Source organism: Podarcis filfolensis (assembly GCF_964270895.1).
Source record: "Podarcis filfolensis genome assembly, chromosome: 2".
In the NCBI taxonomy this organism is placed as follows: Eukaryota; Metazoa; Chordata; class Lepidosauria; order Squamata; family Lacertidae; genus Podarcis; species Podarcis filfolensis.
This window is the reverse complement of record NC_139605.1, coordinates 17,874,740-17,893,778: the sequence shown is the minus strand read 5'-3', so window position 1 is coordinate 17,893,778 and position 19,039 is coordinate 17,874,740. Positions and strand designations below refer to the sequence as shown.

General features: G+C 43.6%; 4 protein-coding genes across 4 annotated transcripts in view; all 4 read left to right on the top strand.

Annotated features, from left to right (window-relative positions):
* The window catches only part of LOC310758203 (olfactory receptor 2V1-like), a gene marked incomplete at its 3' end in the record, with an annotated part of 192,923 nt that overhangs the window by 102,779 nt on the left and 71,105 nt on the right, over positions 1 to 19,039 (top strand). The gene's annotated exons all lie outside the window — the stretch shown is intronic.
* The window catches only part of LOC310757133 (olfactory receptor 2D3-like), a 181,528-nt gene that overhangs the window by 96,951 nt on the left and 65,538 nt on the right, over positions 1 to 19,039 (top strand). The gene's annotated exons all lie outside the window — the stretch shown is intronic.
* On the top strand, positions 11,272 to 12,184 carry LOC310758124 (olfactory receptor 2V1-like; the record flags this gene model as incomplete). The annotated part of the gene is made up of 1 exon (XM_083604060.1): positions 11,272 to 12,184. Exon 1 carries the CDS (start codon positions 11,327 to 11,329, stop codon positions 12,182 to 12,184), a length of 858 nt encoding a protein of 285 aa, XP_083460186.1. The 5' UTR covers positions 11,272 to 11,326.
* On the top strand, positions 17,703 to 18,688 carry LOC310758123 (olfactory receptor 2AK2-like; the record flags this gene model as incomplete). The annotated part of the gene is made up of 1 exon (XM_083604059.1): positions 17,703 to 18,688. One exon carries the CDS (start codon positions 17,703 to 17,705, stop codon positions 18,567 to 18,569), a length of 867 nt encoding a protein of 288 aa, XP_083460185.1. The 3' UTR covers positions 18,570 to 18,688.

Here is a 19,039-nt window from a genome sequence, read left to right as displayed (position 1 = left end):
ATTTGTGCGATGATTTGCCCACCCTAAATTGCTCTGGAATAAGATTCCCAGATACCTATAGATTTTCACTTGTTGGATTTCCTGCCCTCTTATTTTCCATTTCTCTAATTTCCAACCATTCGAGAAGACCAAAATTTTTGTCTTCTCGTAATTTATAGAGAGCTTGTTACATTCGCAATTACGTCACCAAATTAATAATTCCAGCCCAACGTAGGGCTTTTATGCTGGCCCGTTTGAATGTTTTTCCCTCAGCATTTGTCAGGGGAAGATATCAAAACATCCCTAGAAACAAGAGATTCTGCAGATGTTTTATGAATGTCCCGGACACGGTAGAGCACATTCTCTTTCAGTGCCCATTGTACAGTACGCTCCGTCAACGCGTGCTGTCCCCTCTTTTGGGTGGTCTGGAGCCCCAACAAGGTGAATGTGTGGGATTCTGCCTATCCGACGTTGACCAAAGGGTAACGGCGGGGGTAGCCGAGTTTTTGGTAGCAGTCCTCCAAGGAGCAGGTTAACAAGGAAAACCACTGATTTTATATGTATATAAATATATATGTATGTAGCCAACTGCTGCCTTTCTGTATATATCTCAAGGCTTTTATATGTTACTTTTTCTTTTATCGTTTTATTTGTATAATGCCTAATAAAGGTTTGAATAAGTAAGTAAGTAAGTTATTCAAGATGTGTTTTTCCGGAACGTTTTCCTCAGTGCCGCCAGCACATCCCGATTCCTCAGGCTGTAGATGAGAGGGTTCATCATGGGAGTGACGATGAGGCAAAACACAGAAACCATATCGTCGTGGTATGGCATTTGGTAGGACCTGGGTCTCAAGTATTTGAACATGGCTGCCCCATAAAAGAGCCCCACCACGGTCAAGTGAGACAGGCAAGTGCTGAGAGCCTTGTGGCTCCTTTCAGAAGAGTGCACCCTCAAGACCGTAGCGAGAATGCACACATAGGAGGCCAGAATGATGGCCGAAGGGAGGATCAGCAGAAGAAAGCCTGTAAAAACCAGTGTCTTTTCCAAGCGAGATGTATCAGAACAGGACAACTTCAGCATTGACGGGAGGTCACAAAAGATGTGATGGATTACATTGGAGCCACAGTAGTGCAGTAGCCGCATGTACATGCTGGGTCCCAAGGCACCAAAGGCACAAAACCAAACCACCGCGGTCAGGATGAGACAGACAGTTCTTCTCATGAGGACCGGATATTGGAGGGGCTTGCAGATTGCCACGTACCTGTCATAGGACATTGCTGCAAGGATTAGGCATTCTGCGTTGCCCATGAGCAGTACGAAAAATATCTGGGCTGAGCACCCAGTCAGTGAAATGGTATTCTTCTCCCTTAAAAAGTCCACAAGCATTTTAGGGCCGATGGCGAGAGTTTGAGAAATATCCATGACAGACAACTGACCAAGGAAAAAATACATTGGGGAATGGAGGCCAGAGTCCACGTGGATCAGGTAGAGGAGGAGGCTGTTTTCAGAGAGGACCATGATGAACATCATGACAAACAGAGTCATGATGACACTGGGTGATTTCGATTGGCTCAAAAAACCCATAAGAATGAATTCTGACCAAGATGTTGCATTGTTCTTTTCCAGGACCTCTTGAGTTGGCTTGCTTGAATCTGAAGAGACAAGGAGAGACAATGATAGGGAAGGTAGTCCTTGAGTGCTGCCATTTTATTCTTACTATTTTCATTGAATGTCATTCTTTCTTTTTCTAAGAGAAGAAATGGGGTAGTAAAGTCTTCAATGGGAGTTCCAGAGAGGAGATTGCAGCCACCTTACTTCTCCTCCAGTCCTACTGCTGCAGTGCTGCTTTGAACTAAGCCATGGTTTGGCTTAGCATCCCAACCCAGACTCATGCTGTAAACCCACTTAACAAACCTTGGCTACAGACTGGGCTCTCTTTGGTCTGAATGGCATGCTAAACCAAACTATGACTTAGCTCACAGCACCATGGCAGAAGGAGGAGTGGGGAAGGAGCAAAGTGGTTGCAATCTCATCTCTGGGAGCCCTAGTGCTTTCGCTGACCCATGGTTTGGCTTAGCGTTGCACGTGAACTAGCTCATTGAGTGGAATTATGAATTAAGTAAATGCCTGTCATCCCCAGGGCCTTTTTTTCCAGCTGGAACTCACTGGAACTCCATTCTGGCACCTGCCATTGCCAATCTAAGAGAATGAGGGAGGCGTTCGTGGTGAGTTCTGGCACCTCTTTTTCTAAAAAATTGGTACTGTTCATTCCATTCTAAACAAAGGAGCCCAGCGTGTGGTGTTATTTAATTCAAGCAAACATGATTCAGAAGAAATGCAATCTGTTGTCCCAGCTAACAGTCAGTGAATCAAGTAGCCCCCCCTGACAGGTGCATTTATTACAGCCATAACAGCAGAAGCCCTTTTCACATCTTACAGAATGTAGCGAGGTTCCCAACTGTGAGAGGCGAGCCCTGCAAATGCAGGTGTGAAAGTTATTTGCACATTATTATGATGATTATTTATTAAATTTGTATACCGCCCTATACCCGTCAATCTGAGGACAGTTCACAACATGAAATTACAATGTAAAAACACAAAATAATAATAAAAATATAGGATCCTGCTTCCCTCCCCCATTCTCTATTACACACAAATTTTAAGTGTGAAGAGAACTATTAAATGCCATCCTACCTTGACTTACCTCAGGGGAGAAGGACCTGTGGCCCTCCAGTTTTCTAGCAAATGGCCAGGGATGATGGGGAGTAAAATCTGTCAGTATCTGGAGGGACAATCCTAGTTTATATAAAAGAAACGTAGGCTATACATTCCTCGATAAACAAATGAGAAAATGTTTGCGCAACTCATTTCATTAGCACAGAACACAAAGCAACCACCTCAAATCATCTGTTTTGTTTTTACTGCTGGATTACAGGTGTAAAAGGTGTACCTGTATCATTTTGAATCCTTAAGGTGGCAATGGGAGGATCCCACATTTCAATTTCTCCCGAAAACGGAGATGGTCTTTGTTATTTGACGGCACTTTGGGGCTTAATCTCTGTTTTGGAGATATTGCTCAGTTCTAGACAGCTTTTGTTGGTTAAAAAAAGCAGGCTCTGCTTTCATCATCCAAGGGAAAGTCTCTCATTCTGTAGGGAAAACAGTCCCAAGACTTCAATTAAATGGCTGATAGGAGAAGCAAAATGGCTCTGAATAAGTTTTACACCGGCAGGTGCCCAGCAGTTCTACACACCAGCCCTTCTAACAACTTGCAGGTCAGTTTCTAAAAAGGAGGGTGGGGTGGAGCTTGCTTTTTTGTTGCAACTACTTGTACATTTTTAGAATTCACTTTCTGTGTACAGTCATACCTCATGTTATGTTTGCTTCATGTTATGTTCTTTCAGGTTATGTCCTGCTGCGACCAGGAAGTACCAGAAAGGGTTACTTCTGGGTTTCGCCACTCAAGCATGAGCAGAAGCACTAAATCGTGCTTCATCCATGTACCGAAGCGCCAAATCGCGCCGTGCACCTGCGCAGATACGGGGCTTCAGGTTGCGCTCTTTTCATGTTGCGAATGGGCCTCCGGAACGGATCCTGTTCGCAACCAGAGGTGCCACTGTAATTGCTTTGTTTTAGCTGAGATGCACAGTGGTGTGGCATCTTTATCATATTCTTAGTTTCTTTTTAGGAAATTTTACTGTTGTATTTTTGTTGCTTTTATGTAAACTGTGCAGATATTTTATTACATAAAGCAGTAAAAAATGTGATAAATAAACAGCATCTGAGAAACATGCTTATGGCTCATGCAACTCCTTATGTCCGGCTTGTGGGATTCCAAGATGCATTGGGGTGGCCACTGAAAACAGGATGGTGGACGAGATGGGGCTTTGGTGTGATCCATCGGGGTTCTTGGAATCTTTAGGGTCCATGGATCATGGAGTGGAAACTTATCCATAGCTTCGTTAAGTAGCTGCCCATCCTTGTTTGGTAATAAATCATTTCATGCCAGGAGATGACCAGAAGGAAAAAAACAAACCTGGAAGAAGAGGGGGATAAGACCTCCAACTTTGTTGAGTGGTGTTAGCATAGACTCAGGCAACTAGGCTTGAAAAAAGTTGAAATATCTTAGAAAAGAAAAGCCGAGTTACTGGTGGGAGTCAGTCAGTGTGGTGTGTGTTGGATATGTCCATAAATGTATGCATGCATGGATTGCAAGTGTGCTGTGCGTTTGTAGGGTGTGTGGTGTGTTTGTGGAATGCCAGCTATGGCCACCCCCACTTTGACCACGCCCAGTTGAATGCAGTCCTTGGGGTGGTGGAGAGTCTTATTCTCACACTGCCCAACACCTGAGCACGGAACACATGACTCTTCCACTGTTTTGTTGTTCAGTAGATGGGTAGAAAGAGAAGAAGAAGAGTTTGGATCTGATATCCCGCTTTGTCACTACCCGAAGGAGTCTCAAAGCGGCCAACAATCTCCTTCTCCCTTCCTCCCCCACAACAAACACTCTGTGAGGTGAGTGAGGCTGAGAGACTTCAGAGAAGAGTGACTGGCCCAAGGTCACCCAGCAGCTGCATGTGGAGGAGCGGGGATGCAAACCCGGTTCACCAGATTACGAGTCTACCGCTCTTAACCACTACACCACACTGGCTCATTAATTAGGAACATTAATTATCATCACCATCCTCAATATTATGCCCCTATCTGGACAGGGATAGCCTAACTACTGTTGTCTATGCTCTGGTAACCTCAATGTCAGGCTGGAGCCATGAAGTGAACAGCAGCAGCTGCCGGACTTGGACGGCAGCCCAGGGGATGAAGGGAGGTTTGTCATGGGAAGATCAGAGGAAAGGACAGGGGGGAGTTCACAGCCCAGAGAAACACAGGACTTAGCAGACCATAGCTTGTCCGAACCAGTTTGCAAACCTCTCAGCGTGCAAGAACGCAGAAGAGGAGGGGTACAAGAAAAGGGGAAACTGACATCACAGAAACGATGGAAGAGATTTGTTTTCACGCGTAGTTTCCAGAGGAAGAGGAACAACGCTGAGGATTTAGTTCAGTCATCATCAGGGTAGCCATAAGTCACGGGGGCAGAGCGCTCCGGACAAGTGGCATGTTTTTTCTGGAATAAAACAAACTTTTAATTGACTGTACGTGTACGTGTCTTGCTGCCGCTACAGTCAAGGTTAGATTACTGCAATGCGTTATACGTAGGGCTGCCTCTGAAGACGGTTCAGAAACTTCAGCTAGTGCAGAATTCAGTAGCCAGGTTGCTCACTGGAGCAAGACAGTTTGAGTATATCACACTGATCCTGGTCTGACTGCACTGGCTACCAATTAGTTTCCAGGCCCAATTCAAAGTGCTGGTTTTGACCCATAAAGCCTTAAATGGCTCAGGAACGCAATACCTCAAGGACTGCCTCTTTCCATATGAGCCTACCCGGACCCTGAGATCATCTTCTGAGGCCCTCCTTCGTGTGCCTCCTCCCTGAGAGGTCCGGAGGGTGGCAAGACGAGAATGGGGCCTTCTCTGCAGTGGCTCCCCATCTGCGGAATGCTCTCCCCAGGGAAGTTCACCTGTGGCCTTCATTATACACCTTTAGGTGTCAGGCAAAAATGATCCTTTTAAACCAGGCCTTTGGTCGATCTAATTTACATCCTGATGTCAGCTTCGCCTTTGAGCCAGTGCCCCCGACTGGGCTCAACCTCTTCAGCCCCGACTGGGCCAGGCGAGCTGGAAAAGCACTTCCAGAGATCTTCCGCGCAGGAAGCAGCTCTAAGAGCTGTGGACTCACAGCTCAGAGCTGTGAGCACCAAACTCACTTCCAGTAGTCAGCGGAGCACAGCAGAGCATGAATCACTCGAACGACAGCTTCTGTAGAATAACTTCTTTTATTTTCTACAGCTACTATACAAACTATCTACAGACTAAATGGAGACGCTGGACTGCACTGAGTGTTACAGCTGCATAGGCAGCGACCTTATCTATACACAGATAACACTCTGACACCCTCTTTGAAGTCAGGCTGGAGCGGAAGAAGCAATGAGCAAAATCCGCCCCCTCCTTTCTGAAACATCAGCAGATTCTTGCAATGGGAGGGGTGAAATATCCTCACCTATGCACTTTTAAAATTGGTTTTTTTGGGGGGGTAGTTGTTTTCGTTTTTACAGTGGTACCTCGGGTTACATACGCTTCAGGTTACAGAATCCGCTAACCCAGAAATATTACCTCAGGTTAGGAACTTTGCTTCAGGATGAGAACAGAAATCGTGCTCCGGCAGCACGGCGGCAGCAGGAGGCCCCATTAGCTAAAGTGGTGCTTCAGGTTAAGAACAGTTTCAGGTTAAGTACGGACCTCTGGTACGAATTAAGTACTTAACCCGAGGTACCACTGTATTATGTATTTTGTGGTTTTATATATCAATAACTAACTAAATAAATACAACAAAATATTATCAAATACGGTCCAGGAAATTGACAGCATTTCAGACTGTGAGTGGTAAGAAGTTTTCACTTTTGAACTGCATTAAAGTTTGGTAACAATTAAAATCTTGGACTCGTGGCCAATTTCCCTCAGGTTGGAGCTGGCTGAGCATTTCTCCACAGAGATTTGAATGTTTAAATGTTTCAAAATTAAAAGGCAGATATATTTTTCCTGCCTCTAGAAACAGGGAGCCAGTGGAGCTAAGCAAACATTTCACTGTAAATGTAATTTAGGAGATGTTGCTTTTTCAGGGAGTATGAATTGGTTTTGTTTAGGGTTTAGAATTCAAAAACTTAAGTATGTCAAAAGGAAGCAAAGGCATAGGTACCTCTGTAGCCCTGACATCTGCCTCCTCTGCTTTTGAATATAAAAATATTTTCAGCGTATCTCATTAATTTAAAATGACAGGTCTTTCCCCCCCCCGCCCCGAAGAATGTAGTGCAAAGCATTTTTGAAGTAGAAGAAGAGTTGACTTGTAACCCAATTTAATTGGATCACAGCGCATAGTTTGATCAGCCAAAGAGAAATGAGGAAAAATATTTAATTAATTCAGCTGGAGCAACAAAATGTTTCAAAGGAGCATTTGCAACTAAATTCCTTTTTTAAAGCCTACACTTTCCTCTCCTACTCAACAGCACCAGCCAACACAGGTATGTAATTCTTAACTTTTGCAGAGGCCATACTTTATTTGGATGGTATCCAACTTAGTCCTACTCAGAGAAAACCCACTGAAATTAACACACCTAAATGAATCATGTCCAGTAATTACAATGGGTCAACTTGGAGAAGGACTACCATCAGATGCATTTTTTTGTAATTTGATGTTCCATAATGTTCATTCATGATAACATCCACTTTCTTATACACAAAAAGTCTATCATAGAAGGGCAAATTGAATCAGAAAATGTATGTATGTACAGGAATGCTTATGAACAGTGTATTCCGTTCTCATGCTTGGGCTGAGTTTGGGCAGAATGCAGAGCTTTGTGTATCTGTAAAAGCATTATAAAGCTTTGAAATATGATCCATTTGGGGCATTCATTCATTACTTCTTTCGTCCAACCTTTCATTTATACTCCTGTACAGGCTGCTAGATGGGACGCGGGTGGCGCTGTGGGTTAAACCACAGAGCCTAGGACTTGCCGATCAGAAGGTCAGTGGTTCGAATCCCCGCGACGGGGTGAGCTCCCGTTGCTCAGTCCCTGCTCCTGCCAACCTAGCAGTTCAAAAGCACATCAAAGTGCAAGTAGATAAATAGGTACCGCTCTGGCGGGAAGGTAAACGGCGTTTCCGTGTGCTGCTCTGGTTCACCAGAAGCGGCTTAGTCATGCTGGCCACATGACCCGGAAGCTGTACGCCGGCTCCCTCGGCCAATAAAGCGAGATGAGCGCCGCAACCCCAGAGTCGTCCACGACTGGACCCAATGGTCAGGGGTCCCTTTACCTTTACCTCTACAGGCTGCTAGGTAGGTCAGAGTGAGGCAGGGTTAAGGTTAACCAATATGATGGCTTCCAGAAGTTGTAGGGGCTCAAACTTCCATTGTCCGTGAACATTGGCCATGCTGTCTAGAGATGATGGGAACTGGAGTACTATTCCCGGGATCATATTCACCCGGTGCTATACCAGCTGCACTGGCTCCTGGTGGATCAGGTTTAAGGTGCTGGTTTTAACCTTTAAAGCCCTTAACGGCCTAGGACCCTCATACATACGGCACTGCCTCTCCTGGTATGTCCCACAGAGGAACTTACGGTCTTCAAACAAAAACATCTTGGAGGTCCTGGGCCACAGGGAGGTTAGGCTGGCCTCAACCAGAGCCAGGGCTTTTTCGGCAGTGGCCCCGATCTGGTGGAACGCTCTGTCACAAGAGACTAGGGCCCTGCGGGACTTGGCATCTTTCGGCAGGGCCTGCAAGACAGAACTGTTCCACCAGGCCTTTGGCCAAGGCACAGCCTGACCCCCTCCTTTGGCAATCCTCACAGAACTCTAGCCCAATGGTTGCCATTAATCTGATTTGAATTGATTTTATAATGAAATGATTTTCGAATGTTGTATCGTTTTAAAGTTGTTAGCCGCTCTGAGCCCGGCTTCGGCTGGGGAGGGCGGGATATAAATAAAATTTTATTATTATTCATTATTATTACAACAACAACCTCTGGAAGAGAGGGCACTACCGTTTTACGAAAGGCTACATCTCAACTAGGGATGCAGGTGGCGCTGTGGTCTAAACCACAGAGTCTAGGGCTTGCCGATCAGAAGGTTGGCAGTTCGAATCCCCGTGACAGGTGAGCTCCTGTTGTTCAGTCCCACCTCCTGCCAACCTAGCAGTTTGAAAGCACGTCAAAGTGCAAGTAGATAAATAGTTACCGCTCCAGCTAGAAGGTAAACGGCGTTTCCGTGTGCTCTGGTTTGCCAGAAGTGGCTTAGTCATGCTGGCGACATGAAGCGGAAGCTGTATGCCGGCTCCCTCGGCCAATAAAGCAAGATGAGCACCGCAACCCAGAGTCAGCCACAACTGGACCTAATGGTCAGGGGTCCCTTTACCTTTACATCCCAACTATTGGCTGTTTCAGAAGAGGGCATTAGGGCTGGATTAATCTCATGTACTTCACTCTCTTTCTCCCCCTAAAACAGAGGGTTCGTAGGGCTTTGAGGAACTCTTCCAAAATTCCTCCTCGATTTGGGAGTTCCAAATGACCGAGTCTTCTTTCCAAAACAGAATAAATGGGAATTAGATTTGCCTGCCACTCCAGCCAACTTTCCCATTCACATGTATTCATTAATGAAACACTGCCCCCCCCAAAAAAGGGTGTGCATTCGTGTCCTGGCATTGTACATTCATTTGCATCATTACCATTTTTGTCTCATAGGATGCAGGGATGAGGAGAATTTATATTCTGTTTGCACATAAAGGCAAATCTACCTATTCCGCACTCTTCAAAAGCACAGCCATCCTTTGACTTCACACTACATCTGAATTTTGCAATTCACTTCTCTGGTTAAATACTGTTTGCATACATGCATAAACTAGAGTTAATGCATATATTAGTGAGAATGTATTATATTAACAGAAATTGCCTTGTAGAAATGTTTGCATTAGGCAAAATTGTATACACAAAGATGGGTATTGGGAGAAATTCGCATTAGAATGCTGCTGAAATTTCACTGGGCCTTTAAAAATAAACAAACTACAAAGTCTAATGGAAATGGGGAGAAGTGAATTTAAAGCTGGCCGGAGTGTGGGGGTTGGTGGAGAAGAGAGATTTCCCCATTCCTAGCGGTATAACACATGTATGGATCTGTATAATAATAAACCACTACATTTTTTAAAAAATCATTCAATCATACACAGGATCTCATCAAAATTGTGCTTGTGTGTTTTATCTACCATGCATACCTGTACTGTATTCTTCTGTTTGGAAGTTAATTTAATAAATTGTCCTAGTTAAGCCAGAAATCAGTCGGAGAGGAAGCATGGAGCAGACCAGGTAAAATAATCATGGAGTAGCATGTTTGATGTTTTAATATGTTTTTAATATCTGTTGGGAGCCGCCCAGAGTGGCTGGGGAAACCCAGCCAGAAGGGTGGGGTTTAAATAAACTATTATTATTATTATTATTATTATTATTATTATTATTATTATTATTGAAATCTTCTCATGCCTAAGAATATAGCTGCAGTCACGGAAACAAGCTATTAGACTGATGTGCCTGCCCATATATTATTATTAGTGATGCTTTTGTAACCCTTAATTCCAAACTAGACTTCTAAGTGGCTCACGGTTATTAAAATATTACTGGTAGCATCGTATAGTTACCAAACTTTATTTCATAAAATTTATATACTACTTAATTGCAAAGAAATCCCCCCAAAATCAACAAGGTTTACAAAAAGAATAAACCAGTGAAATAGTTAGTAAAAACCATTAAAACACTGAGGAAATTAAAACCAGCAATAAACTAAAGACACAGCAGCATTCCAGATAGGCTTGTCTAAACAAAAACAAAAATGTTTTTAGCAAGCACCAAAAAGAGCACAATAGAGTTTCCAAGTCCTGCCCATTGAGCATTTCTCCTGATTTCTTTGCACAATGATCAGAAGGAGATTTTACAAAATCTGCTACTTGTTGAGTAATAATAGTAATAATTTATTATTTATACCCCACCCATCTGGTTGGGTTTCCACAGCCACGCTGGGCGGCTCCCAACAGAATATTAAAAACATAACAAAACAGCAAACTTTAAAAACTTCCCTAAACAGGGTTGCCTTCAGATGTCTTCTAAAAGTCAGATAGTTGTTTATCTCCTTGACATCTGATGGGAGGGTCACTTCAAAGGTAGCCCCACGTAGAGCGCATTGCAGTAGTCCAAATGGGAGATAACCAGAGCATGCACCACTCTGGCAAGACAGTCCACGGGCAGGTCGGGTCTCAGCATTCATTCTGATTTGTTTTGCAGGGAGGTTATACAACATTGCCTCGAGCAATGTTAAGTGGCACTTTCAAGAGCATTTCCCCATCGTTAGGGTGAAGGGAAGAGTGGGTTTGTTTCATAACAGTGCTAAGTTGGTCCTCTTTAATTCCCAACCTGAACTAGCTGACTAAATCCCACCTGGAAGCTCTCAGAGATTCTTCTAACACACTGTATTTTAAACTGCTCCATCATTGTTGTTTATGTTGTGCAAATAATGGATGAACAGTAACTCTACAATTATGAACAGCGTTTCCCACATGCTTTTTCTTTGTGTTTTCAAGCGAAATCCTGGCAAATGAAAGAGGAATGGGAGAAGGAAATATTACATCCTGGACAGTTTTCCTTCTTGTCGGGCTTCAGCACCAGAGGTCACCCAGGGTTTTTCTTGGTCTGATGCTTTTCATGTTTGTAATAGCTCTGGTGGGAAACGGACTCCTTCTTTTCCTAATGAGAACGGACTCTGGCCTGCAGACGCCAATGTACTTCTTCCTCAGCCAACTAGCCTTCATGGACCTCTGCCAGGTTCTCTCGATTGTTCCTTCCATGACAGTGAATTTTGTAACCCAGAGATATGACACTTCACTCTGTGGGTGTGTCATCCAGATTGCTGTCACGCTGACACTGGGCGGAGCAGAATGCCTGATCCTGGCTATCATGTCCTATGATAGGTATGTGGCTATTTGCAGGCCCTTGCAATATCCAATCCTCATGAGAGGGGAAATCTGCTATCTGCTGTCAGTAGCGGCCTGGTGTTGGTCTTCTGTGCAGGCCCTAACCTGTTCCCTTTATGTTCTGCCTCTTCCCTACTGCAAATCCAATGTGATCAAGCATTACATGTGTGATTATCCAGCCCTTGTTCAGTTGTCCTGCTCTGACAATTCTGCCTTCAATAAAGTCACATATTTTGGGGATTTCCTAGTTTTTCTCATCCCCATCTCAGTCATCCTGGCTTCCTACATAGCCATTTTCCTTCAAGTCCTCAGAGCACACACCTCTGGAAGTGGCCATAAAGCCCTGGGGACCTGCTTGTCCCATTTGTGTGTGGTGGGGATCTTCTACGGATCGGCCATTTTGATGTACATGACCCCTGCGTCCTCCTACACACCAGAGAAGTCCATGGTTATCATAGCCTTTTGCACCATGGTCCCTGCCATAACGAACCCTTTTATATACAGCCTGAGGAACCGGGACGTGTTGGCGGCATTGAGAAAACTCTGTGCAAAATGTGCAGTGCTTAAAATTATTTGTTAGATAAACATATCGGCAGGTTCTGGAGGAGCCAGCGAAATCCACTTCCGGAAATACAATGGAAGGTTATGAAGAAGGACAGAAGCAATGTCTGTTTATAGACTATCCATACTAGTCCCCCTCAGCCCCCATCCTGCCTCCTTGTCTACTCTGAAGAATCCACCTCATGCAATAGCCAAACCAATGTGATCAGTTTCCACCTCTTTATTCCACCCCCACCTTATTTGCAGTGCCTTCCTTGTTTCCCGTGGCTTTGCTGTGCTAGTGTTTGAAGTCTAGATAAGTGTCACACTTGACACTTGAACACTTTGGGTGACCTTTCGGTTCACCTTTGGGTGGGGAAGTGCCTTTGCGGCCACCATTCTGAGCCTTTTTCAGCTTGGTTGGGAAGTCAGTCATTTAATGATATCTAATTTGCTGCTTACCATGTTGTTGGAAATGAAACACTGGTCCAAAGACTGGGGTCCTGGGACCCTTAAAATAAAACCTGAACAAAATTGGTGAAGCAGCAAAATGTTTCTAGATACATATTGGCAAGGATGGGTATCTAAAAACAGGCACACTCACCATTTAGTAAAACGCAAATGTTTATCACAAGTTCCTCCCCTGTCCTCCACTGGCTGGAGGCTCACCCCTGTTGACAACTCCTATTCCTCTAAATCCAGGGACCATCACTCCTAATCACTTTTACTCAAATAAGGCGGGGTGTTCCTATGCTTTCACACATCTGCTCAAGCGATAAAGCCACACCCTAACCACCGCTTAGGCATGTATGAGATATGCCCTGCCCAAGCTCACTGAGGTGTCCTGATAAACCATCGTCTAACAGCAATCCGCCCTTTTTTTGGGCGTTCTAACCACAAGCCAGTAAAGATAAGCCTCTAAGTGAGTCTGTGGTTTCTTAGCTGTTGCAGACATCTACTCAGAAGCTGTAACTGTTTGAGGCCTTATGACCTCTTATGATTTTATGAAAAGGCGACATTTTTATTCCTTACACATGTGCACCTACCAATGCCCAGAGGGAGAAAGGATAGCAAAACCCTCTCTGTGGGTCATCCACCCAAACAGCTTCTCCATGCAAACCAGGAAGTGACCTCTCCTGACAGCAGAACAAATCTTCTTTTCTTATCTCTGTGGCTGTGACCCCCTGGGTCTCCACCCCCTCCCCTCTGTGAGACCCTGAGGGCTGGCAACCCACGCTACACCACTGCTAGAAAGCATGGGTCTGAGCAGTTTTCTGCTTGCCCTGTGCTTTCTAGGCATGGGGCTGGGCAGTTTTGCCTTTGCTGTACTGCTTTCCCTGTGCCAGTTGTTGTTCAACATATTTGTAAATGACTTGGATGAAGGAATTGAGGGGATGCTCATCAAATTTGAAGATGACCCCAAACTGGGATGCTAATGCCGTAGAAGACAGAATCGGGATACAAGATGACCTTAATAGGTTGGAGAACCGGGCCCAATCTAGCGAACTGAATTTCATAAGGGACAAATGCAAGGTTCTGCGATTAGGCAGGCAGAGTCAGCTGTACCAATATAAGATGGGGGACACCTAGCCAGGAATATATGTGAAAGGGATCTAGGGGTCTTAGTAGACCCATAATATAATAAAGCCTTACGAGGAACAGTTTGGGAGCTGGGTATGTTTAGTCTGGAAAAGAGGAGACTGAGAGGAGAGATGGTAGCCATCTTCAAATATGTCAAGCGTTGCCACATGGAAGAAGGAACCAACTTGTTTTCTCTTGCTCCAGAGAATAGGATCCGGATCAGTGGCTTCAAGTTATGAAAAGGAGACTCCTTTCAGAAAGAACTTTCTGACAATAAGAGCTGTTTGGCAGTGGAACAGGCTCCCACAACAGGTGATGGACTCTCCTTCCTTGAAGGTTTTTAAGCAGAGTTTGGATGGTCATCTGTCATGGATGCTTTAGCTGAGATTTCTGCATTGCAGGGGGTTAGACTAGAGGACCCTTGAGGTACCTTCCATCTTCCAAATGATAGAATTTTAACTGTTGTTTTGGCCCAGTCCACCACTGGCATGCAATCCTTAAAAGGTAGGTTGCAAGTCTTCCTAGTCTGCCCAATGCCATAAAACCAAAAAGGTAAAAGGTAAAGGACCCCTGGACAGTTAAGTCCAGTCAAAGATGACTATGGAGTTGTGGTGCTCATCTTGCTTTCAGGCTGAGGGAGCTGGTGTTTGTCCACAGACAGCTTTGCAGGTCATGTGGCCAGCATGACTCAACCACTTCTGGCGCAAGTGGACACAGTGACGGAAACCAGACTGCACGGAAATGCCGTTTACCTTCCCACCACAGCGGTACCTATTTATCTCCTTGCACTGGCGTGCTTTCAAACTGCTAGGTTGGCAGGAGCTGGGACAGAGCAACGGAAGCTCACTCCATTGCAGGGATTCGAACCACCGACCTTCCAATTGGCAAGCCCAAGGGGCTCCGTGGTTTAGACCACAGCGCCACCCGCATGCCAGAACCATAAGGAGAACCCTGTTGGCTCAGCCTTTTTAGTTGAGCATCCTGTTTTCACAGTGCCCAGCACCCCATGTCTGTGAGGAGCCCATAAGTAGGACCTCACCACTGAACGTTTGAATCTTCTTCTTTTTTTATTGTTCAGTAGATGGGTGGGAGCATTAATCCTCATCCACAACAACATTATAAAATACTGTGCAAGAAAGTTACAGCAACTTTGGGATGTGAAGTTTTCACTTTTGAACTGCATTAAAGTTCGGTAACAATTAAAATCTTGGACTCGGAGCCAAATTCCCTAAAGATGGAGTTGGCTGAACATTTCTCCATTGGGATGAGAAATACTGGATTGGATATGTGGCGGGTGAGAAATACTGGTTCTGGTTTGAATGTTTCAAAATCAAAAGGCATCTATCTTTTTCCTGTCTCTAGAAACAGGGAGCCAGTGGAGCTAAGCAAACATTTTGCTGTAAGCATAGCTTAGGATATTTTCCGACTTATGCATGTTGCTTTATAAGAGAGTATGAATTGGTTTTGTTTATTGTTTGGAATTTTAAAAATCAAGCATGTTAAAGGGAAGCAAAGGCACATGTAGCTCTGCAGCCATGAATATAGGTCAGGGCATCCCTCTCTGCTACTTTTGAATATAAAATGAATGTGAACCTTTCTCATCAATGAAGAAGACATATCTCTTTTTCACATAGAACGTAGGATAAATTATTTTTGCAGTAGAAGAAGAGTTGTCACCCCTTTAAATTTGGGAAGCTATGGCAGTAGTAATGATTGAAAAAGATTTAATGAACACAACAGAAGCATGAATGTTTTTCAACGGATATTTCATTTTAAGAAACTAATTTTTCTCCCTTCTGGATGTTGTAAACAGAAGTGGTCGGCACAGGTATGTAATTCTTAACTTTTGTAGAAGTCATAGTTACTTTGGATTGCATCCAGTTCCATAGCCCCATGGAATTTAATGGACCTAAGTTAGTCCTGGCCATTAATTTCAATGGGGCTACTCTGGATGCAATCTTTTGAAGTGTGATGGTCCATCATGTTAATTCACTTATTTTTACTCAAAAATTGTAAGCATATGGTTAATGCAAGAATATAATCAAACAAGAAAATGTATTTATTTAGTTAGTTAGTAAGTGTATTTTAGTTAATTTATATCCTGCCTTACCCTCCAGGAATGGCCAAGGGATTAAAAAGAGAGCGAGATAAATACAAATTAGGGATGGGTTTATTTCATTTCATTTCATTTGCATTAAAATTAATTCACACTTCCAAAACCACTATGCAAATTGAAACACAGCTGTCCTTCATCTTTTGCCAACCAACATGTAAGGACAATTGCTTGCAAAAATGTGTATTATTAGGAGAAACCAGCACTAAATGGCACCTGAATTTTCATGAGTATTAAAAAAATTATTATTAATTGCAAATTGCTGTGGGAATGTCGAGAACTGAATTTAAGATTGGAAAAATGAGAAAACATAACTGTTTATCATATCAGTGAAAAGCAATTTGGATTGGCTTGGACCATATCAGTGACAGCTCCACACACCTATTTTCAGAATTTTGCATTAGATAAAATGTAAAATGTATAGATTTAGAATGTGTAAGAATCTGTGTTTTCTAGGAAATTTGGAAATGTACATTTTAATGTCAGGGTAATAAAATCCATTTGAATGTTTTGCTAATGTTTTCAAAGAGTTCAGTCATGAAGACATATAGACTAGCAGAATAAGATTCTGGCATCTTTACCTTAAATCCTAACATCCATTAAATTAAGCAATATTTATTATCATTGCATTCTTCCTGTACATGTGCTATCTTTAATTCTGGCTCACTGTTTAAGGCTCTGTGAATGGTGAAGATTATTATCTTCTTAAAATACTGAAAGGCTCTGTTCAGATAAAATTTCTGCTGATAGTTGTCGCCTATTTTGCAATCATACACACAATCACATCATTATGGTGATTTGCTGCAATGAGGTGTCTTTTGTTTTGATTCCAATGTCATCCACATTCATAACGTAGACAGGATGAAAAGATAGATCCAAATTGAAGGAAAAGATTGTTGAGACAAGTAACAAATTCTCCAGTTTGGAAGTTAATTTTAGAAAATCACCTGGTTGAACCAGAAATCAGGTAGTGTGTAAATATGGAGCAGACTGGATAAATAATAAAAGAGTAGAAACTGAGAAATATTTTCAGTCCTAAGAATTTACTTGCAGTCATGAAAACATGCTATTTGACTGAATTGCCTACCTATTTGTTATTAGCAGTAATATTTATATAACGCTTGATACCAAAATAGGCTTCTAAGCAGTTTACATGTATGAAAATAGGATTGGAGCACTTTCAAGAGACCTGTTTACTGAGCATTTATCCGACTTTGAGGGCCAGTTAAATGAGATTGCATTATATTACACTTTCCCATGCATTTCCCCACCTTCTCTTGCCCAGAGGGGGGCGGCGGCGTGGGGACAGGAGTAGGTTTGTTGCACAAAAGAACCCAATCCACATTAACTGAGAAACCCGAATTTGCTGCTATGCCATTGAATCCCACAAGCAAAGGAGTGAGAATCTGGATGCACCCAGAGAGACCTCTAACATATTGGGCACTATATGGACTTTAATGCATTCAGTAGAACTTCCTCTTCCCTCCAGCTGTCCCATTGAACCCTCAAAATCTCAGCTGGAGGGTTGGGAACCCCTAAACATTTTGGGGGGACTCATGGGGGGAGTAGAGAAGAGGAGGTCTTGTTGCACCAGCAGAACTAAGTGTGCAGAACAAAACAAAAGTGTGCAGAGTGTGTGTGCAGAGCATTGGACACAATCCATTATGTTAAAAACTGCTCTCTTTTTGTTGTTTATGTTATGTGTACAGTGGATTCAACCTTACAATTTGGCACATCACTTCTCACAAGTCTTCTCCTTGAGTCTACAGGTGAAATTTGGGCAAATGCAGGAGGGATGGGAGAGGGGAATTCAACGTCATGGACCGTGTTCCTTCTTGTTGGACTTCAGCATCAAAGGTCACCTATGGTTTTCCTTGGTGTGATCTTCTTCATGTTCATAGTAGCTCTGGTGGGGAACAGCCTCCTTCTTTTTCTGATCAAGACAGATTCTGGTCTGCAGACCCCAATGTATTTTTTCCTCAGCCAACTAGCCTTCATGGACCTGTGCCAAGTTCTCACCATTGTTCCCAAAATGGCAGTGAATTTTTTAACCCAGAGCTACAGCATTTCACTCTATGGTTGTGTCGTGCAGATCTCTGTCATACTGCTCTTGGGTGGGGCAGAATGCCTCATCCTGGCAACCATGTCATATGACAGGTATGTGGCTATCTGCAGGCCGTTACAATATCCGGTTCTCATGAGGAGCAAAATCTGCAACATCATGTCAGTTGCTGCCTGGTTTTGGTCTTCTGTGCAGGCCTTGACCTGTTCCCTTTATGTACTGCCTCTTCCCTACTGCAAGTCCAATGTGATCAACCATTACATGTGTGATTATCCAGCCCTTGTTCAGTTGTCCTGCTCTGACAATTCTGCCTTCAATAAAGTCACATATTTTGGGGATTTCCTAGTTTTTCTCATCCCCATCTCAGTCATCCTGGCTTCCTACATAGCCATCCTACTTCAAGTTCTCAGAGCACGCTCCTCTGGAAGAAGCCACAAGGCCTTGGGGACCTGCTTGTCCCATCTGTGTGTGGTGGGGATCTTCTACGTTACGGCCATTTTGACGTACATGACACCTGCCGCTTCCTATTCAGCACAAAGGGCCATGATACACACTGTGTTTTTTACCATTGTGCCTGCCATGATGAACCCTTTCATATACAGCCTGAGGAACCGGGACGTCTTAGCAGCACTTAGAAAGCTCTTTGCAAGATGCACAATGTGTCAATGATTTCAGCAGGAAACAGAATGGCAGGTACTCTCTCTCTTTGGAATTTATCCAGGGGCTGAAATTTAGCTGGAGGGAATTTAAGTGAGAGATACCAAATTTGTCTAAGGGTGCTTCAGATGAGCGTATTATTGTGGGATTCTTGCTACTCACGAGTGAGCAGGAAACCAGAGACTTCTTTAATTAAATTGTTTTTAGTTGTTGTCATTGTTCATGTTGTTTTACTGTAAAACCACTTGGAAATATGTTATGGGGCATCATTCGTAAATGGAACCAACTAAGTAAATGAATAACAAAGGTTTTCAACAGTGCCCCTTTGGTGTTCTTGGCATTGAAATGTGTGGCTGTATTCCCCAACCCTCCCCATTTAATTCAGATTTATTTTCTCTGGGGAAAATCATATGTATGTCTGTGGGTGGGTGGGGGGTGGATGTGTGCTTAATGTTTCGAACAACCCCTTAATAACCTGATTT